General features: G+C 44.3%; 1 protein-coding gene across 6 annotated transcripts in view; it reads right to left on the reverse strand.

Moving 5' to 3' along the window:
* Window positions 1-27,018, reverse strand: part of atm (ATM serine/threonine kinase) — a 184,012-nt gene that overhangs the window by 110,757 nt on the left and 46,237 nt on the right. For 3 of the 6 annotated variants that reach the window (XM_068033716.1, XM_068033718.1, XM_068033719.1), the window contains exons 16-28: window positions 26,605-26,694; window positions 21,476-21,644; window positions 20,142-20,341; window positions 13,472-13,554; window positions 11,751-11,897; window positions 11,518-11,593; window positions 10,549-10,679; window positions 8,340-8,460; window positions 7,350-7,418; window positions 6,215-6,379; window positions 5,067-5,236; window positions 2,775-3,027; window positions 163-281 (exon numbers count right to left, since the gene is read on the reverse strand). In XM_068033716.1, coding sequence (XP_067889817.1) covers window positions 163-281; window positions 2,775-3,027; window positions 5,067-5,236; window positions 6,215-6,379; window positions 7,350-7,418; window positions 8,340-8,460; window positions 10,549-10,679; window positions 11,518-11,593; window positions 11,751-11,897; window positions 13,472-13,554; window positions 20,142-20,341; window positions 21,476-21,644; window positions 26,605-26,694 — 1,793 coding nt within the window. Of the gene's footprint in view, window positions 1-162; window positions 282-2,774; window positions 3,028-5,066; window positions 5,237-6,214; window positions 6,380-7,349; window positions 7,441-8,339; window positions 8,461-10,548; window positions 10,680-11,517; window positions 11,594-11,750; window positions 11,898-13,471; window positions 13,555-20,141; window positions 20,342-21,475; window positions 21,645-26,604; window positions 26,695-27,018 lie in introns of those variants that run through there. The other 3 variants (XM_068033717.1, XM_068033720.1, XR_010975205.1) reach the window with 3 other exon arrangements.

Consider the following 27,018-nt stretch of genomic DNA (forward strand, 5'->3'; position numbering starts at 1 on the left):
CATGTTATTTCTTTAAAAAAATTATACTCCGCATGTGAGAACAGATGGCAAAAAGCTGCTTTTCATGACGCTCTATAACAGTCTAGGGATGCAGGTAAGCTATTACACATTTATTAGTCTCATTCGCAATAAATAGCTTCAAAGCTCCTTTAATTTTCTTACCCAGAAAACTTTATCAACTCTACACCATCTCCTGCATCTTGGTCGGGAGGGTCGTAAAGGGTATTGAGCAGCTCTACAACAATTTCTGGCAAGTTGTTGTGGCTCAAATGGTCAATTTGCTTTTATTAAAAAAAGAGAAACACCAATGTTAAAGAGTTTCAGAAATTGCGTTTTTACACCAAACATGTTCACAGCAAATAAGATTGCTTCCCTGAAAGAAAATGGCAGGGAATGGCAATCACATCTTCTATTTTCTGAAATATTTCCTGTCCTCAGTGATAATCCATGATAAGCCCATATGGGTCTGTAACAATATATTAAATACAGATTGCGTGAAACTGCAAACTGAGAGGCTACATTGGTCCATCACTGCCACAGCAAAAACAGGAAGCAATGAATATACTTCCTCACATAAACTGTTGCCATTGTACCAATTTCTCACTGTAAAACACATTGCTAGGATAAAGGTACATATCATTAGTGAATTACTAATTTCAACTGGAGACTGAGAAGCAGGGTCAAAGTTATTTTTATTGGGCACTCTAGGTGCAAAACAAGGGGTATGAGCAACACCCAGGCTGAAGAAAAAAATTGCCCTTGAGCTATATGCATTCATGATGCCATACAGTTCTCCAAGTTTATCTAATAAGTACCCTAGTGATATAGACCAGAAGGTCACAGGCTTAATCTGTGCAGTTAGTTGATATCACCTGGGGCATTGGTACAAGAAGCCTCAGTTACCCTGGGTTAGGTAGTGGGAAAGACCAAAGAAAATGTGGTTACCATTCTCTGAGTATCCATTGATCCCTGGAAGTGGGCTAATATGGATGCCAGGTGAAAACCAGATCAGGCTGCAATCTGTGTGCAGTTTATACTTAATTACAACATTATAACGATGTTCGTTCATAGCGAATAGGTGATAGGCCTACACTATATGTCAGAATGAGGGAAACTGAGGGAAAAAAAGAAATTGCAGTTTTGAGATGCTGGAATGAGAGATGTTGGTTGTGTCTCAACGTCAATGCAGTGAGGATGCAGGGAGGAATGTGTAGGATGGTATATTTGGAGTTTTGGATGAATGAGGGAGGGAAAAAAATATATAAGGTTTTCTGTGGAGAGGGACAGTCAGAGTCATAGAGAGATACAGCACTGAAACAGGCCCTTCAGCCCACTGAGTCTGTGCCGACCAACAATCACCCATTTATACTAATCCTACATTAATCCCCAAGGATACATTGTACAGCGAGCTCGTCACTGGTATCAGACCCACCGGCCGTCCATGTCTCCGCTTTAAAGATGTCTGCAAACGCGACATGAAGTCCTGTGACATTGATCACAAGTCATGGGAGTCAGTTGCCAGCGATCGCCAGAGCTGGTGGGCAGCCATAAAGGCGGGGCTAAAGTGTGGCGCGTCGAAGAGACTTAGCAGTTGGCAGGAAAAAAGACGGAAGCGCAAGGGGAGAGCCAACTGCGAAACAGCCCTGACAACCAATTTTATCTGCAGCACCTGTGGAAGAGTCTGTCACTCTAGTATTGGCCTTTATAGCCACTCCAGGCGCTGCTCCACAAACCACTGACCACCTGCAGGCGCTTACCCATTGTCACTCGAGACAAGGAGGCCAAAGAAGATGATGATTAATCCCATATTCCCACCATTCTCCTACCACCTACCTACACTAGGGGCAATTTACAATGGCCAATTTACCTATCAACCTGCAAGTCTTTGGCTGTGGGAGGAAACCGGAGCACCCAGCGGAAACCCACGCGGTCACAGGGAGAACTTGTAAACTCCGCACAGGCAGTACCCAGAACCGAACCAGGGTTGCTGGAGCTGTGAGGCTGCAGTGCTAACCACTGTGCCGCCCCAGATGAAGTCCATGGATGAAGGAAAGAAGGAGTCCGATTAAACTGGGTCAGTTTCAAACCTGAGTCCCAGAAGTAAAAGTATGATGCACCATTCCAATCTACTAAACCTCCCACATCTCCCTGTAGTAGCATCACTGAAAGACTTACACTGGCAACAGTATGGGCGGTACAGTGGCGCAGTGGTTAGCACCGCAGCCTCACAGCTCCAGCGACCCGGGTTCAATTCTGGGTACTGCCTGTGTGGAGTTTGCAAGTTCTCCCTGTGTCTGCATGGGTTTTCACCGGGTACTCCGGTTTCCTCCCACCACCAAAGACTTGCAGGTTGATAGGTAAATTGGCCATTATAAATTGCCCCTAGTATAGGTAGGTGGTAGGGGAATATAGGGACAGGTGGGGATGTGGTAGGAATATGGGATTAGTGTCTTCTTCTTTGGCCTCCTTATCTCGAGAGACAATGGGTAAGCGCCTGGAGGTGGTCAGTGGTGTGTGGAGCAGCGCCTGGAGTGGCTATAGTGTAGGATTAGTATAAATGGGTGGTTGATGGTCGGCACAGACTCGGTGGGCCGAAGGGCCTGTGTCAGTGCTGTATCTCTAAATAAATAAAAATAAAATAAATAAATAAACAAAATCTGTGGTTGAATGAGTTTTTTCTTTAGTAGCTCAGGGTGACCCATCTCAGGTCTCCATTACATCAGTAAACACAGCAAATCTCAAAAGAGATGCAACAACACACGAGTTAATCTCACCTGCTTCCCTAAGCAATCGTCTTCTTTCAGCATGTCGAACACCTTTGATGCATTTTCTCTTTGTTGTGCCATATCACTGTCAGATCCATTCTTATCTTGATATGCAAAGCATGGCAGGATGTAAGCCATGATCTTTGGAAGGCAATCAGCAAGCAATTCTTTCCAATTCCTCTTAATGCTTGCAGCAATTGATTTCACTTCCTCCAAGTTACCATTAACCGTCAGGTGTGGTACAAGAATTTTGTAATAGGATCTAGTACACAATCAGCAAAACTTAGGTCACTAAATTGGTTAATAAAGAGGGCTACCTACAGCTATTCTTTTATCAGATTAAAAGTCTGTAACTCAAAACAGGCATGCAAATTATCACTTGCAAATGTGAGGAATCACCAACTGGGCAAGATTATTTTATCTATTTCTTGGCCATGTGGTATAGCTCGTTTAGTTTGCTGAGTTTAGTACTCAATTTGGAACCGAAAATGTGAGGAAAGTTCATATCGACAAGCAGCAAACATTCCCATTGCTCACTCTAGTTAGTACTCAATTTGGTACCAAAATATGAGGAAAATTTGTATCCGGAAGCAGCAAAAAGTCCCATTCCTCACACCATCAGTATCAATCAATCTCATGTAAGACACAGTAGTTAAGTGCATCATAAAGCTCAGTCTACTGTGCTCCTTCAATGTGCCTTAGCTCCAACATCAGAAGAGCACTTCCTAAGGTATCAGTGTGAATGTTTGCATTCCCCACATTAGCAATCCTGTGACCTCCGTAAGCAAGACAGCCAATTTGGGGGAGGTTTTGTGCTGTGGGAGGATGCCCACCATAAAATGGACAGGGACTTCCCACACCAGTTTCACAGCGGGCCCTTATAGACAAGATAGAAGAGAATTTATTAGTTCTAACGTAAAATCAGGTTTTGACGTGTTAATCTGTCTTTTCTCTTTATATACAGGTGGGGTGGACCACTGTGCATTTCCAGCATTTTCTGTTTTTGTTGGAGATTTTATCCTATGTCTGAGCTGGATTTGGAAAAAGGCTCCAGGGGAGGAAAAAAAAATATTCCTGATATGTGTTTACAAAACTCCGGGAGCACCATATAGAACCACTGACCTATTTATTGGAAGTGTTTGATTAATTTTCAACAGCGGGAGTGGGTTAGAAGTACTTTCATGGTAAATACCATCCTTATGTCTTCCACATCATTAATTTTTTAGCAGCAACTCATATTGAAGGGATAACATCCAGAAAATGGAAACAGAGGGGGGATTTTCCCTGCAACTTGGAGACACATGGGCTGGGAATTTTACACTAGGAGAAGGAATACCAGTTTCCCAATTTCATTCTGCCTCTGAGCACTTTTACCAGAGGCGGATTCAGGGAGATGCCCTGCAGCTGCGGGAAGCCAACTGAGGTTATTAGACAGGCAACTGACTGGAAGTTTCCAGCAGAAATGCTACTTTCAGAGTGGGGCACGGGTCCCTTGCTGTGACAGCACCTCGCCACATCAGATGAGGCAGCTGATCAGCAGGTGGTCGGAGCTGCGTGTGATTTCAAGGCTTTTTAATGTGTACCGGCAACACATGGCAAAGCTGATGTATTGCCTTGTCAGAGACTTGCATGGCAACACAATCTCCTGTCGACTGATATTTCCAATAGCACTCTAACTAATGGTTTGGCAGCCATTCCCGATAATGACGATGGCGTCCTTGCAACGGGCAGCGCTGTATTCACCTCCCGCTTCCTGAACCCACCCACCACCCCTAATTGCACAGTGAACTCAGAGGCAGTCTACTTTTTGGCTGCCTCCCGTAACATTAAGTCAGTGAGTGGGGCTAGGACGCAGAAATGGTCCCACCTCCAGAATATTTTCAAAGACAGGAAGATTCAGCCCAAAACACCACATTCCACAGACATTAGACAAGGGGGTCTTTGGGAAATAATTACAGTAGATGGCATTTTTTTCCTCAGTCTGACTTTTTAAAATACCAAATGAGAACAGTTTATTGAACAACGTCTTCTTTACTCAAATCATATTAGTGGATGTTAACTTGTTCCTTCTACAAAAGGTGCAATGGAAATTTACAGCATTGCTAATCAGAAGAGATTAAAGTAATGCTTTTTTTCGCCTTTACAACCAATAAACAGTTATTTTCAGGAACATCTAGCACATTCTCTTGTAGGCTGCACATCATTTATAACATCTATTAAATATATTCAGGTACTGTGTAAAAGATGAAGACCATCACAGTATCCTACTGTATGATTTGGAAAGACGGTAACACTATTTACCTGTAAAATTCTTCTGGATTAGAACAGTTCAATAGAACATAAGGGAATGTAGGCAAGTTGTAGCCTGAATCAGTCATTCTCAGCCATTCATGGATAAGGTAATCCAAATGGGAAACCATGAAGCTTTCCAAATTATGATACATCAAACACTTTGACACAGTTTGAAGAACCTAATTAAAGTTAACAGGTAGGCCATGAAGTACAATACATGTATTATGCAAACAATATGGCTATATAAAACCATGGACAATAAAAATATTTGTTATTTCTTCAATGTTTTATAGTGAATAATTGGTTACCATACATTAATTATACAATCACAAAGATTGGTTGCTCATGCACCACTGAACACAAAATATTTGGTTCAGTTACACTTAACTTGAAATTATTCCGTTTGATTTTAGTTTAAAACCAACTTAAAAACTCCAGTCTAAAGAATGCACTTTATTCAAACACTTACATATGTTCAGACTTACCTTCTGCAACTGAACTCTGAACTAAACGAATGCTTTTTTAAAATTTCTGCCAACCCCATTTACTATCCCTTTTTCCACTTGTTCTTGTGAAGGCATTGGCTCCTGCTCAGTTATAATGCTACTGATGTCATTCCCCCTTTGGTATCTTGACAAAGTGCATTTTTTCATATATGAGCCTAAATATGGCACATGTTGGTAAAGTATTTAGCATAGAAGACTGCTCCTGTTCTCAACCAACAGCTGGGAGCGCTTAAGAGAACAAATGTGGTCAGATTTCATCCCCTCCCACCCCCACTATAGTCCTAATCCAGAAGCACTGAGGTCAGTTGTAAAGGTACCACCACTACACACAACAGAAATGAAACTTATGAGTTAATAGAGCAGTTATGAATGCTTTTACAAAGTGCAGTTATGTAATTATATCAGTCCACAATCCAAGATTAAAAGGCCTTGTAACTGAAGACACTTTCTAGTGAAGTCACTGAAGATCACAAGAATAGTTTTGAAAGGCACACAATGCAAACAAATGTCTGTCTTGTAAGCTGAATAGGTTTGATGTGATGAAAGGGTTAACGTACCCTAATACTAGAAAATGGAATCAAATGAGAAAGCAGTATCACCATACAATCATCTACAATTAAAAAAGCTGGTAATAATTTCATCTTAAATTACTTTTTTAACAAGCGTAGGATCCAGTCTGTTCTCCTTTAATGACTGGCAAATTGCAAATAAGGCCTGCTTTTCACAAATGGGGCTACAGCACATGACCAATGATATCACTGTAAGCAATGTAGCTCTTCTGTTACACATCTCATCCTGGAGTTCTTCTGCGCAATTCTGAAGAAAGAGTAAAAAGTTTAAAACAAGGAGACTACTTTAAACATCAATACACACACATACATACACAAACACATATGACAACTTGTATTTATACAGCAGCACTAACACATGAAAAAAGTCACAGAGGTACACAAAGAAAGTGAATGCCAGGCTAAAGGAGGAGATATTAGGAGGGGTGACCAAAACCTCGCTCAAAGAGTTGGGTTTTAAGGAGGCTGTGAAAGGAGGACAGGTGTTGGAGAGTAAGGCTGGGGAAGCATTAAAGTCTGGAATCAGAAGACCAGAGACTTCAAATGGGGACACTGCAGCACTGGAGCAGGCTACATAGATGGGGAAAAACTAGATCATGGAGACAGTTAAACATGAGGATGGGAATTTTAAATATGAGGTGCTGGGAAATTCAATTATAGGCCAGTAAAAATAGAGAGGATAAGGGAGACCTGCAGCGGGAGGGAGAAGGGAAGAGAAAACTCTGATGTTTTTAACACATTGGAGTGATTGGCTGAACAGAATGAAATATACTGTTTGATTACCAAAAAAAACCTCTCAAACAAAGCTACAGATCTGACTTGCCCTCTGCCTTCCTGCTTAAAGGGAACTTGGATTGCTATGGCTCAGTTCAGGGTTAGGGTGTGGTTTTTTATGATTACATGGCATTCCAGATGGTGCTTTAATATGCAATGCTATCTGACCTTTTAAAGGTTAACTGTCAAGACACCATCTATGATTGCACATTGGGAATCAAGACCAAGTGTACTCGTCAGGATTAGAGTACGACAGATAATTGGACCAGGCAGTGCCTCTATTGGGAGGGAAGTTATAATGGCAATGCAACACCTTTTCATAAGCACTTACGTTGTAAATATAGAGTTAGGAATTAATTATGGAAAACATTAACAGGAAGTGCTACAGGCATAGGATTTATGATATAGATTTAAAAAATGTTCTTTAATAATTTTCAACATACCTTGGAATTTTCTTTGTAAAAGTGATTTAAAAAAACCCAATATCTGCCAATTTTCTCCATCCTCCCTTCCTGTGGAGGCATTCACTTTTTACTTGAAGATATAACAACACAAGTGACAATTATTCATGTGTGCACTTTGACAGTGAGTTTTGGTGGCCATTTCAACTGCAAGAGGGCATCATATGCCAGTCTAATGCTGTCCCTACCTGATGTCCACACATGCACATTTCTCACTGGGGCCAATTGTAGTGCCCCTATCACCATCCTAGTTCAGATTAGCTAATTTAACAGAGACTGGAATGAAAACTATGATTTTCCTGGTCTGTAAAGTTCAGCTGCTAACCAAATAAATAACCTGGAGAAATCTAACTATTTACAGTAAGATGCTGAGAACAGAGATGAAGAACCTAACAATACAATTGTATTCCAACTTCAATATAACAGAACATCACATTTTGGTATCTCCAGTACACTGAGCATCAAAAGAACAGCAAGGAAAACAGAAAGAAGTAAAACAAAGATCATATTTTTGTTTTAATGGTAGATAATGTCAGGACTCAGGATCACAACTAGGGTCCATATTTCAGAAGAGCAAGAGCTCACTGGTATTGAATTAAATCCAATTAATCTATGACAGTGGAGCGGATTTTAGAATTTTCTGTATAAAATGTATGAGTGGGGGCATATAACACATGATGGGACAAGAGCCAGTAGACAATGGCAGACTAAAGGGACACAAACGAAGATACTAATCTTTTCCAAATAGGATCAGCTGACCTTTCCTTCGAGTTCAGCAAAGATGCACCTGAACTCATGTAAAAGGTCACAGACCTGAAACATTAACTTTGCTTCTCTCTCCACAGATGCTGCCAGACCTGCTGAGTGTTTCCAGCACTTTTTGTTTTTGTTGCACTTGAACTAAACCAGGTGACAGTAAAAAATGAACACAGAAAACCTTTTGAAAACATATTAAAAGAAAAGTGACGATACCTGAAATCTCATTCCTGTTTGCACGTTCATATACACATTTTCAAAGGCTTTCTGCTGCAATTTCACAGGAAGGGCTCTCAGCTGTATACAGGAATCCTGTACCTGGACCTCTTGGAATAGTCTGGAGAGAAAGAAAATGATTGAAGCAAGTAATCACATTTCACTGGGATGTCATGGTCAGAATGTCACTTTTTTTTGGGAAAAGCCCCAGAATCCAAACCACTGAATGAACAGGCATTGAATACAGTTATAGAAATAGAAAGTGATCAACAGTATAAATAAGTGCAGTCTCAATAGGTCAGGATGTAATGGATTAGAAACCTGATCTTTCACCTTTGTGACTTAGAATTCAATACCATCCAGACAAACAGGATAAAAGTCTCTTCATTCTGACAGCAACAACTTATATTTATATGGCACCTTTAATGTAATGTAACATCCCAGGACACTTCACAGGAGCATTATAAAACAAAATATGGCACTGAGCCACAGAAGGAGATATTGGGTCAGATGAACAAAAGTTTGGTCAAAGAGGTAGGTTTTAAAGAGTGTCTTAAAGGAGGGAAGCAAGGTAGAGAGGAGGGGTATAGGGAGGGGATGCCAGAACTTAGGGCTAAGGCAACTGAAGGTCCGGTCACCAATGATGGAGAAATTAAAATCGGGGATGCTCAAGAGGCCAGAATTAGAGAAGCGCAGATATCCCAAAGGGTTATGGGCAGGAGGAGATTAGAGAGGTTGGGAGAGGTGAGGCCATGGAGGGATTTGAAAACAAGGATGAGAATTTTAAAATCAAGACTTTGCTTGACCAGGAGCCAATGCAAGTCAGCGAGCATAGGGGTGATAGACGAATGGGACTTGGTGCGAGTTAAGGCATGGGCAGCAGAGTTTGGGGTGACCTGAAGCTACAGAGGGTACAATGTGGGAGACCATCCAAGAGTCCATTGAAATAATCCAGAGGTAACAAAGGCATAAATGAGGGATTCAGCAACAGATGAGCTGAGACAGGGCAAAGTTGGGGATGTTACAGTGATGAAAACAGGCCGTGTTAGTGATGTTGCAAATATGTGGTCAGAAACGCATCTCAGGGTCAAATGTGACACCAAGGTTGTGAACAGACTTAATCTCAGACTGTTGTCAGAGAGAGGGGTGGAGTCGGTAGCCAGCAGACAGAGTTTGGAGCAGGGACCAAAAACAACAACTACAGTCTTCCCAATATTTAAGTGGAGGAAATTTCTGCTGATCCAGTACTGGATGTCAGTGGAGGAGTCGAGAGAGGTGGTGGTGAGGTGCACCTGGGTGCTTTCAGAGTACTTGAAAGGTAATGCAGTGCTTTTGGATGATATCACAGAGGGATGGCATGTAGATGAGAAATAGGAGGGGGCCAAGGACATATCCTTTGGAGACACCAGAGATAATGGTACAGGAGCAGGAAGGGAAGCTACTGCAAGTGATAATCTAGATACGATTAGATAGATAAGAATGGAACCAGGTGAGAGCAGCTCCACCCAGCTGGACAACAGAGGAGAAGCATTGGAGGAGGATGTTGTGGTCAACCCAGTCAAAGGCTGCAGACAGGCCAAGAAAGCCGAGAAGGGAAAGTTTACCTTTGTTACAGTCACACAGGAAGTGAAATAATTTAGGTAAGTTTTCACTTGGTCCTTACTGAGTGTGCTATACAAAATTATTCACAATTCAGCACAATTGGTAATCTCATTCAAAAGGGCTACAAAAAGGTTGACGTAGTAAGATGAAAAAACCCACACTGATGCAGTAAGGGGTACAAATCAAGAGGTAGACTCAACAACAGAGTACAGGAAACTTTACACCTACCTCATGTTGTACCTGACTGCTTGATCCCATCACTGAACTGCCCCAAAAGAGAAAACTGTTCAACTACCCACATGCCCATGTTTTGCCTTGACAAACAAAATACTTCACCAAAATGTTTTATTTCAACTCGAGTAAAATAGTTTTGAAATATTTTGTTTCTCTCAATATTACATAAAAACTTCATAAGGCTGGGTAAAAGAATATATTTTACATCTCTGCTACCATAATTCAGTCAATATTATTTGGCATATATTATTTTACAGAAGTCAGAAACTCCTTTGGTACATGGTATCAAATTTTAATTTGAGCAAAGCCTTTTCAACATTGCAAATTCTTGTAACTATAACCGTAAGCACTTATTAACACCCAAAAAGATTACCTGCTAACAGACATGGCAGCAAGCATGCGAACCTGATGGTGAGTATCTGTTAGGAATTTTGTGTAGACTTCAGAGACAGGAAACTCTTCATCTCTGATGGAGAGTACAGTCCATTTGGAATATGGGTCTTTCTGAAGACATAACAAATCCCATAAAACACACCTTTGCATCAATCAAATCATGAAACGTACAAAGATTACAGGACTGATAAACCTAACACAGCTACTCCACACATTAGATGTAGGCTAGAAAGCTTTAATTCTTCATCCAAATTTTGAAACAAGCATCTTCACAACAGTAATATAATAAAATGCCCCAAGGCGTTTCACAGGAACATTATAAAATACAATTCGACACGGAGCCGCATAAAGAGATATTAGGGTGATAAGAAAATCTCAAAACTAAAACGGAGACACTATTCTTCACAACATCAGTATAATAAAATTAGCTATTTTGAAGAATCACATCATATTTAGGCAAATAAAGAAAATAATTACTTCCTTTTTACTATTCACAAATTAATCTTAAAAGTTACACAAAACTACTAAAGATACTTGACAAATGATAAAATCATTTAAAGACTAAATTAAATGTACAAGGATATTCCAAAACACCATTATAGTACAATAAAGTCTTGTTATACCTTGGTTTGTGTTCTATGAAATATAGCAGTAAATTGTGCAGTTTTATAATTTATTGGCATCATTTATCTCTATCCAGTAATCTAACCTTTTCTATGAAATTATCCCCCTTTTCTCAGAGAAAATAAGTATAACTTGCTCTATGATGCTGTTCAGCAGAGAACATTTTAGCTTATGATGACTGTCACAAGCAGACAGCGGGATTAGCGGGAATCCTGCATAATATCAGGTCTATTTGTTCATGGTCATGACACTGAAATATTCCAACAACTGCTAAACCTTGGTAATGTGTTACTTGAATATCAGAATACACATTTAATTGACTCACCTCAAGTAGTGCTTTCATACATCTTACTAGAGCAGCTCTTACTTGTGCATTGCATTTTCCTTCCTTGCTTAGGTGCCTATTATAAACAAAAACACAGACATAAAAATATATTTACTTCCATAGATTTCATAACTGTACACCCAGGGAGAAAATCTTACACCCTTTGGTTTCAATAAAAAACATAGCCTGAAAAAAGTTTACTGGAAAGTGTAAGGCCAAGAAAGTCCACATACCAGAATGCTCCAATTGCCTTTAGCAGTTTCCCCTGGACATCAGCCATTTCATCACAGTCAATGCCTTGCGCTGTTAGTAATGGAAGAATGTGTGTCAGGATCACTGAACACACCTCTTGATCACAACGATACATGGAACACAAGTCCCTGTACAGAACAGAGGCAGCAATTACAAAATGCTTCATTTTACAAATCAATAAATGCTAATCAAATCATCCATCCCTGTTAAGTGACCGCTAAAATCAGACTCCAAAACAATTTATAATCGAACCGTTTAGGACTTTGCACAATTCTGTGTAGATTGACAGACAAACAACTTGATAATGCAAGTTATGAAAATATTACAGAAAAATTACAGAAATTTGAAATTAGCCTAAGTTTGGCATGTATAAAAATGTAATACATAAATAAAATGAGCTATGCTTCGGTAAGCTGTTTTTACTAACAGTTTCAAATCTAATTGGGGAAAATGGAATGTTTTTGAGGAGCAAAAAAAAATTTCATAACAATTATTATCCCCAGGAATTAAATGAAATATAAGATTCCAACCAACAAAATCTATTTGGGATAAAAACAAGAAATGCTGGAAATACTCAGCAGGTCTGGCAGCATCTGTGGAGAGAGAAGCAGTGTTAACGTTTCAGGTCAGTGACCCTTCTTCAGAACTGGCAAATATTAGAAATGTAAAAGGTTATAAGCAAGTAAAGCAGGGCAAGCTCGAGGAACAGCATCTCATTTACCGATTAGGCACACGACAGCCTGCCGGACTGAACATTGAGTTCAATAATTTCAGAGCATGACAGGCCCCCCATTTTACTTTTATTTTTAGTTTTTTTTCTTTTTCCTTTTTAAATTTTTAAAAAATTTTATTTCATCTTAGTTTGTTCAGTTTGCTTACCCACTGGTTTTTTTTTTCATGTGTGTACTTCAATTTTCAGTCTGTTAACACCCTATCTGTACTAATGCTTTGTCTTTCAACACACCATTAACATATTGTTTGCCTTTGCTCCACAACCTTCTGGTCAGCTATTCTGTGACCTTGCCCTAGCTACACCTTCTCCTTTGTTATCTCTTGCCCCATCCCCGCTTTACTTGCTTATAACCTTTGACATTTCTAATATTTGCCAGTTCTGAAGGGTCACTGACCTGAAAAGTTAACTCTGCTTCTCTCTTCACGGATGCTGCCAGACCTGCTGAGTATTTCCAGCATTTCTTGTTTTTATTTCAGATTTCCAGCATCCGCAGTATTTTGCTTTTATTAAAATCTATTTGGGGGTTGCAATATTAATTTAAAATATGTAATTCTTTCACAAACACCAACTTGAACCATTTGATCTAGACCCTGTCGAATTATTCTTTCAATTATCAGTTATTCCTCAAAAAAGTTTTACAGTGAACCTTTTTGGAGAAAAGCTAATTCCTACTACTGGAAGTTCTACAGTTAACTGCTCAAGTGATTCCTTTTGTTTAAAAAGTTACTTTTGTGATGTAGAATATTTTTACAACATATTTCATGCTCATCAAGATAAGGTATGGTATGTTAATGCTGGATAATGCAACATTGTGCAGCTCAGCCACGCAACATCAGCATCAAATAACCCCTTGCGCATAACTTTGCCTGCCAGGAGGGCACCTTGATTACTGGGATTCCATGACTTCCCACCCAAATTCCTGGTTGTTATCCACATTAACCCCTGGCAGGAGAACCAAATACTGCTTACAAGAGTGGCTTCACAAGTATGGAGAAATCTTCGGATGGGAGAACACAGTCTTCTGATGGGAGCTCTTTTAACAGGATTAAGTACTGTGGGATCAGACACAAACAAATGAGCAGAGCATATAAGCAAATTTAATGCCAATCTAAGAATGCAAAACTGAACATGTTTATTTTATTTATATACACACACACACATATATATATATATTTTGCAATAGATCAATTCAGTAGACAGCAATAGCAATGACAGTATTTCATAGTAATGTATTCTATCACATGATGCATCCCTATACAACAAACAAAAACAATAACAGCAGTGATGCAGTGTATTAGAAAATCATTAGTTTGCTCTCGGACACTTTCCAACAGCCTGTTTACAGCAGCATCAACAAATTCTATAACCACAGGGGATGGTCCCCACCCCATACAACTGGTGCATGTTCTTCAGAGATAGGGGTGGGATGAAAAACTAACAGTGAAAATTCAAGCTTTTGTATAGTACAGGGTTGTCCAATATATGGCCCGCAGGCCCGGAAACGGCCCGCCAAAGGTTTCCATCCGTCATGCAGAAGCAAACTGTACCCAGGCCGTTCCTCATCCTTGCCAGGGATTCGTGACTGGAGACGAGAAATTTTCCACTGGCTTCTTCTTGCAGACTGACTTTTTTTTTAAAAATCGCGCTGAGTTGCACAGTTAACAGGTACTTGGAGCGGGAACAGTGGTTTCTAAACTTCGGACAGATTCGCAGGTGTTCTGGCGGTTCCCACTTTTTCTTTTTAAAGGCCCACTATCTATCCGAAGTTCAGAAACTGCTGTCCCAATAAGCACCCATCAACTTTGAAACTGAGAGTGCGATTAAAAAGAAAACTGACCAACCATCTGCTGAGTATTCCCACTCTCTGCGACTGTTGAGGGGTGGGGTCAGGGGGAAGAAACGAGGGGGGGGTGGTGGAACAGCGAGAGGGAGGCGGGGGGGTGGAACAGCGAGAGGGAGGCGGGGGGGTGGAACAGCGAGAGGGAGGCGGGGGGGTGGAACAGCGAGAGGGAGGCGGGGGGGTGGAACTGCGAGAGGGAGGCGGGGGGGTGGAACTGCGAGAGGGAGGCGGGGGGGTGGAACTGCGAGAGGGAGGCGGGGGGGTGGAACTGCGAGAGGGAGGCGGGGGGGTGGAACTGCGAGAGGGAGGCGGGGGGGGGATCAGCGAGAGGGAGGCGGGGGGGGGGAACAGCGAGAGGGAGGCGGGGGGGGGAACAGCGAGAGGGAGGCGGGGGGGGGAACAGCGAGAGGGAGGCGGGGGGGGGGGAACAGCGAGAGGGAGGCGGGGGGGGGGGGAACAGCGAGAGGGAGGCGGGGGGGGGGGAACAGCGAGAGGGAGGCGGGGGGGGGGAACAGCGAGAGGGAGGCGGGGGGGGGGGAACAGCGAGAGGGAGGCGGGGGGGGGAACAGCGAGAGGGAGGCGGGGGGGGGAACAGCGAGAGGGAGGCGGGGGGGGGAACAGCGAGAGGGAGGCGGGGGGGGGAACAGCGAGAGGGAGGCGGGGGGGGGAACAGCGAGAGGGAGGCGGGGGGGGATGGAACAGCGAGAGGGAGGCGGGGGGGGTGGAACAGCGAGAGGGAGGCGGGGGGGGGTGGAACAGCGAGAGGGAGGCGGGGGGGGGTGGAACAGCGAGAGGGAGGCGGGGGGGGGTGGAACAGCGAGAGGGAGGCGGGGGGGGGTGGAACAGCGAGAGGGAGGCGGGGGGGGTGGAACAGCGAGAGGGAGGCGGGGGGGGTGGAACAGCGAGAGGGAGGCGGGGGGGGTGGAACAGCGAGAGGGAGGCGGGGGGGGTGGAACAGCGAGAGGGAGGCGGGGGGGGTGGAACAGCGAGAGGGAGGCGGGGGGGGTGGAACAGCGAGAGGGAGGCGGGGGGGTGGAACAGCGAGAGGGAGGCGGGGGGGTGGAACAGCGAGAGGGAGGCGGGGGGGTGGAACAGCGAGAGGGAGGCGGGGGGGTGGAACAGCGAGAGGGAGGCGGGGGGGGGGTGGAACAGCGAGAGGGAGGCGGGGGGGTGGAACAGCGAGAGGGAGGCGGGGGGGGGTGGAACAGCGAGAGGGAGGCGGGGGGGGGTGGAACAGCGAGAGGGAGGCGGGGGGGGGTGGAACAGCGAGAGGGAGGCGGGGGGGGGGTGGAACAGCGAGAGGGAGGCAGGGGGGGTAGAACAGCGAGAGGGAGCCGGGGGGGGGGGGGGTGGAACAGCGAGAGGGAGGCGGGGGGGGACGGACAGCGAGAGGGAGGCGGGGGGGGGACGGACAGCGAGAGGGAGGCGGGGGGGGGACGGACAGCGAGAGGGAGGCGGGGGGGGGACGGACAGCGAGAGGGAGGCGGGGGGGGGACGGACAGCGAGAGGGAGGCGGGGGGGGGACGGACAGCGAGAGGGAGGCGGGGGGGGGGGGACGGACAGCGAGAGGGAGGCGGGGGGGGGGGGACGGACAGCGAGAGGGAGGCGGGGGGGGGACGGACAGCGAGAGGGAGGCGGGGGGGGGGACGGACAGCGAGAGGGAGGCGGGGGGGGACGGACAGCGAGAGGGAGGCGGGGGGGGACGGACAGCGAGAGGGAGGCGGGGGGGGACGGACAGCGAGAGGGAGGCGGGGGGGGACGGACAGCGAGAGGGAGGCGGGGGGGGACGGACAGCGAGAGGGAGGCGGGGGGGGACGGACAGTGAGAGGGAGGCGGGGGGGGGACGGACAGCGAGAGGGAGGCGGGGGGGGGGGGGTGCAACAGCGAGAGGGAGGCGGTGGGGGGCGGTGCAACAGCGAGAGGGAGGCGGTGGGGGGCGGGAACAGAGAGCGAGAGCGAGGACACAGAAGGCAAGGACCGACACGGGCATAACACAGAGAAGAGGGACATGGATTGGAGGTGCGGTAGCTAGAGTGTTCAAGATCACTCCTGACCGATGGGTATCTATCCAGAATACTATGCATCGCTACAAGTGTGCGGGCTGACATCGACTACATGTGCAAGCAAAAAAATAATGTAGAGAAAGCAAGTCAATAAATTAGTATGCGCATTTAAAGCTTCTTCCCAAAAATGTACATTTGCTGTTGTTTCGATTCATAGTAAGATAACATTTTAATGTCTTTATCTTTCTGAAATTGTCTCACTGGCCCCCTTATCTACGACAAAAATTGTAATGCCCCCCCCCTCCCCATGAAAAGGTTGGACAACTCTGGTATCGTAGCTCCTGAAGTGGTGGACTGGGAAGTGGGTCATGTGTCCTCTATGCATGGAGGCACCTCGAGAAAGTCATGTGCTTACGGAGGGTGCGGGGAGAGAGAGAGAGAGAAGCAGCAGCAGGTTCGTACCAGATTCAAATGAATTTCTCTCCATGTCAGTACATTCAACCTAAAATTTTAGAAAAGTATTTGTACAAGAGAAAAAAGTACAAATGAGAAGAAATTATTGGAAGAGCAAGATTCATCTGGCAAAGGCATCCTGTATCCTTCTTTGTTTGGACTAGGTACATATTTTTTGAAATAAACAAGTTACTGAACTATAACATTTATTTCAATGCTGCAGTAAATAAAAATCTTTGTGCGGTGTTTCTCCTCCAATTTCCCACATCATGCTATGGCACAGTTCTATTGGTATCTGCAATCCTCCTGTACCTCACTCAAGTGGCCATTCACTAAGTGTTGGCTGGATACTGGTGTCAGCATGTCATTCAAATGAGAGGATATCACAGCTGAGCCCAATTCAGATTTACATGGCGACATGGTGTTATAATATTTACTGCACAGAAACAGGCTATTCGGGTCACCTAATATTCATTCATACAGAGTTACCCAATGACCTGCTAGAAACTATCAGGAGTACGAACTCCAACTAATTTTTCTTCCACCAAGTCCAGGGAAACAGAGGTCATCGACGGTGCCTTCTCACCTCCCTGACTGATATTAAGCTAAGTCAGTGCACAATGGATTATTATTCAACTGCTTTGGTTGCAAGGTTTTGTTCTCAAAGCTGAGAGCAGTTGCGCCAGAGGAAGTCAATTATAACATCATTCACAAGTGCCAAGATGCAGTAATGGTGTTTAGCTCCATGGCTCAAATAAGAGAGCCACAAAAACCTCCAAGACAGTTATTTACACAGAGATGAATTTCACCCTTATAAAGAAGACAGTTCAACAAATCATGTACTTCCTTACTGCATGATTATTATTTTCAGCTTTCCATTCGAACAGTGGTTCCCATACTGAGGCTAGATGATGTTACTACAGGAGGACGAATTGACTCTGGTACTGATGTCTGGAAGCACACTGGGGATGTGCTGCAGGCAGAGGAGCAGGTGGACATTTTCACTTTTCTCTCATCACAGAGGAAAATACAGAGGGAACAGCAAAAATCATGGGTTTCAGTAATAATATGCAGTGAAGGAAATGTCTGATTATGTTGTAGTGGCCCAGTGAGTATGGCCTGGAGTGCGCTATTTGCAATGTTTGTTTTGCTTGATGAGTGCTCACAGTTCACACTGTCCATCACTGAAGTTAACTCAATCCTGGCGATCAAGTGTCAAGCAATAAGCTTACTAGTAATCAAAGCACACAGTGACAGGCCCTGAAATCGATCCCTGCATTCAATATTTTATCATTCATTACTTCTCATGTGTGAACCATTGAACCCAAATGTTTACTTTTTAAGAGTAGAGTAGATAATAAGTTTGCTAAATGTGCTTTACTCCCATGGTTTTCAAACTGACCCCCTGGAGGTCTGTACAGACTTTCCAGGGCTATTTGTTAAAAATTTGGTCATTGGATATAGCATCGCTGGCAAGGCCAGCATTTATTACCCATCCCCAATTGTCCTTGTGTAGCTGGTGGCAAGCCACCTTCTTGCACCGCTGCAGTGCGGGAGGCAGTTAGTTCCAAGATTTTGATCCAACAGTGAAAGAGTAGTGATGTATTTCCAAGTCAGAAAGCTTTGTGACTTGGAGGGGAACTTGCAGGTGGTGGTGTTCCCATGCGCCTGGTCCGCATGTAAGTGAATGAGTGAGTGCTGGGGGCGGGGCTTGGTGTGAGCCAGAAGCAGAGTTCAGCAGCCGGGGGAGGGCTTGGTGTGAGCCAGGAGAAGGTACTGAAATGCACTGCATGTGTGGTGGCTGCACAAGTGGGATGTCTGTCTCACCCAGGAGGGGAGCACATCTGGAAAAGTGCTGAGAGGGGCACAAAGATTGCCGGGTAGCCCCTCAGTTACCAAGGCTGGTGCTGGGTGCTAAATAAGTTCAGCCTTGTTCAAGAGACGAGAGGTTTTTTTTAAATAGTTAAGTAGGCACACCCATCTCTCTGATAACTGCAAGAAAATACTTGTTTTCTTAAAAGCATTAAAAAAAAAATCACTTTACAAGCAGCATAACTTGAACACTACATAGTATTACAATTTAGAGGGGGAGGGGACTGCGATTACTAATCCATTTGAAAAAAGATGTTTGAGAACCACAGCTTTACACCAAAGGATGCACTGTTAATGTCCTTCATGAACAATTGTCACAGAGCAATATTTGTTCCTTATGTTAGCATTCCAGAATAGGAACACAGGAGCAGGATTAGGCCATTCAGCTCATCAAGCCTTCTCCGCCATTCAGTTAAATTATGGCTGATCATCTACCCCAACGCCACTTTCCTGCTGTATCTCCATATCCGTTGATGTCATTAGTTTCTAGATATCTATCGAATTCTGACTTGAACATGCTTAATGATTGCGCTTCCACAGCCCTCTGGGGTAGAGAATTCCAAAGGTTTACCAACCTGAGTGAAGAAATTCCTCCTCACCTCAGTCTTAAATGGCCTACCCACTTACTCTGAGACTATGTCCCCTGCTTCTAGAGCAACCAGCCAGGGGAAACATCCTATCTACATCCACCCTGTCACGCCTGGTAGAAATTTTGCAAGTTTCAATGGGATCACCTCTCATTCTTCGAAACTCTTGAGAATACAGGCCCAGTTTCCTCAATCTCACCTCATGAAACAATCCTGCCATCCCAGGGTTTAGTCTGGTGAACGTTCTTTGCACTATGGAAAGTATATCTATCTTTAGATGAGGAGACCAAAACTGTACACAATACTCCAGGTGCTGTCTCACCAAGGCTCTATACAATTGCAGCAAGACTTATTTATTCCGGTACTCAAAATCCCTTGCGATGAAGGCCAACATACCATTTGCCTTCCTAACTGCTTGCTGCAGCTGCATGCTTGCTTTTAGTGACTCATGAACGAGGACACCAGGTCCCTTTGGACATCAACACTTTCCAACCTCTAACCATTTAAGAAATACTCGGTCTCTCTGTTTTTTTTCTACCAATGTGGATAACTTGGTGATTTCAACTATGACAAGACTGGATAAGTCAGTACCTGTTGCTGGATAACCCACAGGGTAAATATTATCAATATATGCTTCATTAACTTAATGGAAAGAAATCCATGAGGAGGGGTACGGAGTGGGCACAAAGTTCTAATATGTGCTGTCCACACTTGCATCCATCCCCCCCCCCCCCCCGTGCCCCCAATGGATGGCATTCCACATTGGCAGCATTCCTCTGGAGGGACAGCATGAGACATGAATCTCTAAAGGGAGGTGCAGCAAAAAATTTAAGAATCTCTGCATTACAACAACAAAACCAAACATTACATAAAGTGATACCCACCATGTGCAAGTGCAGAGATTTTGAAATGTTGTGATCCTTCTCCTGAATTAACATTAACAGTTTTCTTCTAATATCACTAGACCTGAAAGAAAGCACGTGCATCTGTCCTGCTGCTGTGCAACAGCAGAGAAATCGGAGAGTGTCGAGAAGCAGAAAATCGTGCTCTGTCAAATTCTCTTCGGCTAAAATGCTCTTTGCTCCTGAAAGAAGTTTGAAAGCTAATGAATACATGTGCAGCATAATGTCACTACTTGGATTATTTAATAAACTAGCACAGAAATTAAATAAATATACTACAAAAACTGGGCCTATTCTATGCCAAAAGAAAGCTAGTTTAGAAGCATGAATGCAACCTCAGGTAGTTATTTTTCCTCTTCATAGTAGCTTTTCATTTATTTTAGAATTTATTTTAGAAATTTCCCCCCATCTTTTCTCTCCATATAGCTCTAATGACCACACAATTCTTTGCTGGCAAAGGATTTAAGAGGCACTAGTTATCCTCTTGCATCTCACTCAAGTGGCCATGCTCCATGTCTGAGCCTACATAGGTGGCTACTGAACTACAAAACACATAATTCCTTAGCCCAATATTATCTTCACAACTTCCACACAGCATCCAGTTTTTCCCTCATTAACCCAAAACACAAGGATGCTGAGACACATTGTAATATTCCCAGTCATGAACAACTAACCCAGCACAGACCACGGCTGGAATTTTCCAGGCCCTTTGGGACAGGTTGGGAGGCAGGAAGGCTGGCAAAATGGTGCCCGACAGCTTCCTGCCACCAGCCATTTTGCTAGCAGCAAGAAAGTTGGCGACTCGAGTGACTGCTGGGAGGCCAACTGAGCTACTTAAGTGGCCAATTAAGGGCCACTCGCCACACCCGTGGGTATTTTGCCTGTATCAGAAGGGCTGGATGGGTAAAACCTGCCGGCCTCACAGTGGGATCCGGGGATGGGGGGCCTCCTTTATGGGTATTCCCTGGCCCTGGCACCCCCAACCCCACTTACCTGCCTTAGAGAGCACTGGGCCATTGAGCTGCCCTCGCCCTAAAGCCTCAGCAACAGCCACTGCTACAATGGCACTGCTTAAGGCGGGCCGCCACACTTAACTTGCTGCTGTTGGCAAAATGCCACCCTGGGTCCTTCTGGAGCAGGGTCACCTCCAGCTTTCGGCCCAGGCACAGGACTTCAGCCGTCTCCATAGAATTCAGCCCCACCTGTCAAACCTGCAACCTTCTTGGTATGTGTGGATAAGCCACACTCCACCTGAAATGGAGCCACTGGGGAGCCAGCTGGACAATATTTAACATCTAGCCCCATAAATAACTTACCTGTCCCAACCAATGAGTCGTTCTTGTCACCATAATCACTGACTTCAAGGGTTTTGTCATTATCATCATCAAAGAAATCTCCAGATCCATGTCCCTGTCCTTCCCTCAAACTCTCTTGCATATCATCCTTTGCTTCACAAGCATCATGTGATTTTCCAGTATGGGTTGCCTGGACGTTAGGCGTAAGTGATGAACACATATTATTAGTCTTTGTTTAATATGACCTTCAGTGCAAACCATTAATGTGAAAACAGCTCAGAAAGAAGTGGAGTTTTTAAAAATGGAGAGCTCATTGTTCAGAACAACTTCAAGAAATGTCTTGGTGCAATGGGGACTGCCCATTTATAGTTATGGGTGCATACATTTGTAGCCAGATCAACAGAAAAACTGTGCAGTTATTTTCAAGTCACAATTTGCAAAACTGCATTCTCCAAAGGCTGTAGAAATGTATCACAAGAGCAAAATCCCTTTCCAGTTTGCTTGGCTAGGCTGAGCCATACAGCCAGAAAAATGGCTACCACTGCTGGTAACCGTTGGTTTATGTTGCAGGAACATCTTTTCAATGAAGGATCTTTACATGCAATGTAAACCTCTTTTCTTTTTACAGATGCTGACAGACTTGCTATGTCATTTCATCATTTACAATGTATTTGATTGGGTCTTGTGCCTCTGAAGGTTATACTATCACCTGATTTATTTTACTACGTTGATGCATTAACAGCTGTGATAAGTGCCAGCTGTAAATAATTTGTAAAATATAATCTGAGGATTAAAATATTGTCATGGATTTAAATAAGTTTATGCTAAACTGAAGTGCTTAGGATTATTTCTTCATTAACCAAAACCTTATTCACTTGGAACCATGAAATAGGACAAGTAGTCCATAACTAGGCCAGAGCTTCTCCTACTCAGAGCCAGAAAGCAGGTATTAGTAATGCAAGTATTTATGGTTATTAGCATAGGCGAAAATACAATAACATGGAAATCCAGTTTCTTACAAAGCAGCAGCAGAAGCCAAGACAGTGCACTTGGTAATGTGGTAAAAGTCAGGTAAGCACATGGCTCTACCTTAAGCAAGCAAATTTGTTCAATATTGTGTAAAGCAAACTATGATCTCAATAGATTTCAGTGCCAAGGTATCCAAAAGACAACACTGGTTTAATCTCGATTTCAAATTATGTTGGAGTTGACTTAGAAACATGCACAGTTTAAAAAAAAAATCAATAATTTGATTTAGGGACGATGCCATATCGTGGCATGTTGAAATTGCCAAAACAAATTCAATTTGTAGAATAGTAGAATACTCATGATTGCCACATCACAATTACGATTATCAGCAGCCACTGTTAGAAGTCACCAGCAATGGTTAAGCAATTCCCTACATATTTTTTTTTAATTCATTCATGGGATGTGGGCGTCGTTGGCCAGGCCAGCATTTATTGCCCATCCCTAATTTCCCTTGAGAAGGTGGTGGTGAGCTGCGTTCTTGAACTGCTGCAGTCCATGCGGGATAGTTACACCCACAGTGCTGTTAGGGAGTTCCAGGATTTTGACCCAGTGACAGTGAAGGAACGGCAATATAGTTCCAAGTTAGGATGGTGTGTGACTTGGAGGGGAACTTGTAGGTGGTGGTTTCCCATGCATTTGCTGCCCTTGTCCTTCTAGGTGGTAGAGGTCGCGGGTTTGGGAGGTGCTGTCTAAGGAGCCTTGGTGTGTTGCTGCAGTGCATCTTGTAGATGGTACACACTGCTGCCACTGTGCGTCGGTGGTGGAGGGAGTGAATGTTTGTAGATGGGGTGCCAATCAAGCAGGCTGCTTTGTCCTGGATGGTGTCGAGCTTCTTGAGTGTTGTTGGAGCTGCACCCATCCAGGCAAGTGGAGAGTATTCCATCACACTCCTGACTTGTGCCTTGTAGATAGTGGACAGGTTTTGGGGAGTCAGGAGGGGAGTTATTCGCCGCAGGATTCCTAGCCTCTGACCTGCTCTTGTAGCCACGGTATTTATATGGCTACTCCAGTTCAGTTTCTGGTCAATGGTAGCCGCTAGGATTTTGATAGTGGGGGATTCAGCGATGGTAATGTCATTGAATGTCATGGGGAGATGTTCAGATTCTCTCTTGTTGGAGATGGTCATTGCCTGGCACTTGTGTGGTGCAAATGTTACTTGCCATTTATCAGCCCAAGTCTTTCTGCATTTCTACACGGACTGCTTCAATATTTGAGGGATCGCGAATGGTGCTGAGCATCGTGCAATCATCAGCGAACATCCCCACTTCTGACCTTATGATTGAAGGAAGGTCATTGAAGAAGCAGCTGAAGATGGTTGGGCCTAGGACACTACCCTGAGTAACTCCTGCAGTGATGTCCTGGAGCTCAGATGATTGACCTCCAACAACCACAACCATCTTCCTTTGAGCTAGGTATGACTCCAACCAGCGGAGGGTTTTCCCCCTGATTTCCATTGACCTCAGTTTTGCTAGGGCTCCTTGATGCCAAACTCTGTCAAATGCTGCCTTGATGTCAAGGGCAGTCACTCTCACCTCACCTCTTGAGTTCAGCTCTTTGGTCCATGTTTGAACCAAGGCTGTAATGAGGTCAGGAGCTGAGTGGCCCTGGCGGAACCCAAACTGAGCGTCACTGAGCAGGTTATTGCTAAGCAAGTGCCACTTGATGGCACTGTTGATGACACTTTACTGATAATTGAGAGTAGGCTGATGGGACAGTAATTGGCCGGGTTGGACTTGTCCTGCTTTTTGTGTACAGGACATACCTGGGCAATTTACCACATTGCAGGGTAGATGCCAGTGTTGTAACTGTACTGGAACAGCTTGGCTAGGGGCACAGCAAGTTCTGGAGCACAGGTCTTCAGTACTATTGCCGGAACATTGTCAGGGCCCATAGCCTTTGCAGTATCCAGTGCCTTCAGTCATTTCTTGATATCATGCGAAGTGAATCGCATTGGTTGAAGTCTGGCATCTGTGATGCTGGGGACTTCAGGAGGAGGCCGAGATGGATCATCAACTCGGCACTTCTGGCTGAAGATTGTTGCAAATGCCTTATCTTTCGCACTGATGTGCTGGGCTCCCCCATCATTGAGGTTGGAGATACTTGTGGAACCACCTCCTCCAGTTAGTTGTTTAATTGTCCACCACCATTCACGGCTGGATGCGACAGGATTGCAGAGCTTAGATCTGATCCGTTGGTTATGGGGTCGCGTAGCTCTGTCTATCGCATGCTGCTTACACAGTTTGGCACGCAGATAGTCCTGTGTTGTAGCTTCTCCAGATTGACACCTTATTTTGAGGTGTGCCTGGTGCTGCTCCTGGCATGCCATCCTGCAGTCTTCATTGAACCAGGGTTGGTCTCTTGGCTTGATGGTAATGGTCGGGTGGAGGATATACCGGGGCATGAGGTTACAGATTGTGGTTGAGTATAATTCTGCTGCTGCTGCTGATGACTCACAGTGCCTCATGTATGCCCAGTTTTGCATTGCTAGATCTGTTCGAAATCTATCCCATTTAGCACGGTGGTAGTGCCACACAACACGAAGGCGGGTATCCTCAATGTGAAGGTGGGACTTGGTCTCCACAACGACTGTGCGGTGGTCACTCCTACCAATACTGTCATGAACAGATGTACCTGCGGCAGGCAGATTGGTGAGGATGAGGTCAAGTATGTTTTCCCATCTTGTTGGTTCCCTCACCACCTGCTGCATACCCAGTCTAGCAGATTTGTCCATTAGGACTCGGCCAGCTCGGTCAGTAGTGGTGCTACCAAGCCACTCTTGGCGATGGACATTGAAGTCCCCCACCCAGAGTACATTCTGTGCCCTTGCCACCCTCAGTGCTTCCTCCAAGTGCTGTTCAACATGGAGGAGTACTGACTCATCAGCTGAGGTAGGTGGTAATCGGCAGGAGGTTTCCTTGTCCATGAGACTTAATGGGGCCCAGAGTCGATGTTGAGGACTCTCAGGGCAATTCCCTTCCTACTGTTTACCACTGTTCCGCCACCTCTGCTGGGTCTGTCCTGCCGGTGGGACAGGTCATACCCGGGGATGGTGATGGCAGTGTCTGGGACATTGTCTGTCAGGTATGATTCCGTGACTATGACTATGTCAGGCTGTTGTTTGACTAGTCTGTGGGACATCTCTCCCAACTTTGGCACAACCCCCAGATGTTAGTAAGGAGGACTTTGCAGGGTGGACAGGGCTGGGTTTGCCATTGACATTTCCGGTGCCTAGGTCAATGCCGTGCGGTCCGTCCGGTTTAATTCCTTTTTATTGACCGTAGCAGTTAGTTACAACTGAGTGGCTTGCTAGGTCATTTCAGAGGGCATGTAAGAGTCAACCACATTGCTGTGGGTCTGGAGTTACATGTTGGCCACACCAGGTAAGGACAGCAGATTTCCTTCCCTAAAGGACATTAGTGAACCAGATGGGTTTTTACAACAATCGACAATGGTTTCATGGCTATCATTAGACTAACTTTTTAATTCCAGATTTATTAATGGAATTCCAATTTCACCTTCTGCTGTGGTGAGATTTGAACCCATGTCCTCAGAGAAATACCCTGGGTCTCTGGGTTACCAGTCCAGTGACAATACCACTACGCCACCGCCTCCCCTTATGATATGATAAGAAGGGGAGAAAAGCAGTTTAGGCTTATGTGCCTCTTTACATATGCCTCACAGCAGCATCTGTACATGACTTGGAGCTGGCCCTCAGCTTGTAATTGGTTAAGCGATCTTGGTGCCTCCACATAAGTAGAAGTTTGGGAGGACACAAAACATCTTTGCTTCAGTAACCTTCTCAAACTCTAAACTCCTCACAAAACTGGTTTGTGGTGTATGAGAAGGCTCCAATTGTTATCATAAAATATACTGAAAATAATCTATAAGTCAATGTGTTCATTTAAAACAAAGTACTTTGGATGGGAAAACAGCAGAATGCCATTTTCATCACAGTTATGTCACATGCAGTTGTCACAATGATGCGTGCAATGCAGTCTACATAACTGCATGGTTTGTAAAAAGCAAATTAGAATGAATTAAATCCAGGTTATACAAGTAGTAACATATTTGGAAACCCCAACTAGCCTATCAACCTCAGAAATTTTCAATTTGTCTCTTACCAATTGTTTGCAAATCTGCACAAGGTCATTCATAAATCTTGCTGGGAATAGCTGAAGGAAGAGAACAGATGAGCTCCTCTTTGCCCAGTGCTGTTAAAATGATAGAAGACACAGTTCAATTCTAGGGGACACTAATTGTTATGGGACATCCTTGAGTACTTTAAAAATGAGTAGAAACTATATGAGATCACCACTCTATTTAAACAGAATACATATTGGTAGAACTAAAAATAAAAGGATGCACTCAGCTACAGATTAAATAATGTAAAGACGCAATGCTCATATTTAGATTTAGATTAGTCGAAACAGAAAAAACTTAATCAGTAAAACTGTCATAGCAAATTAATTGTTGTTCTTGGGCAATTTTGATCAATGAAAGAGAAAAAACAGAAGTACATTTCGTGTATTTCAGAA

This window comes from Heterodontus francisci, chromosome 6 (genome assembly GCF_036365525.1).
Source record: "Heterodontus francisci isolate sHetFra1 chromosome 6, sHetFra1.hap1, whole genome shotgun sequence".
Lineage (NCBI taxonomy): Eukaryota > Metazoa > Chordata > Chondrichthyes > Heterodontiformes > Heterodontidae > Heterodontus > Heterodontus francisci.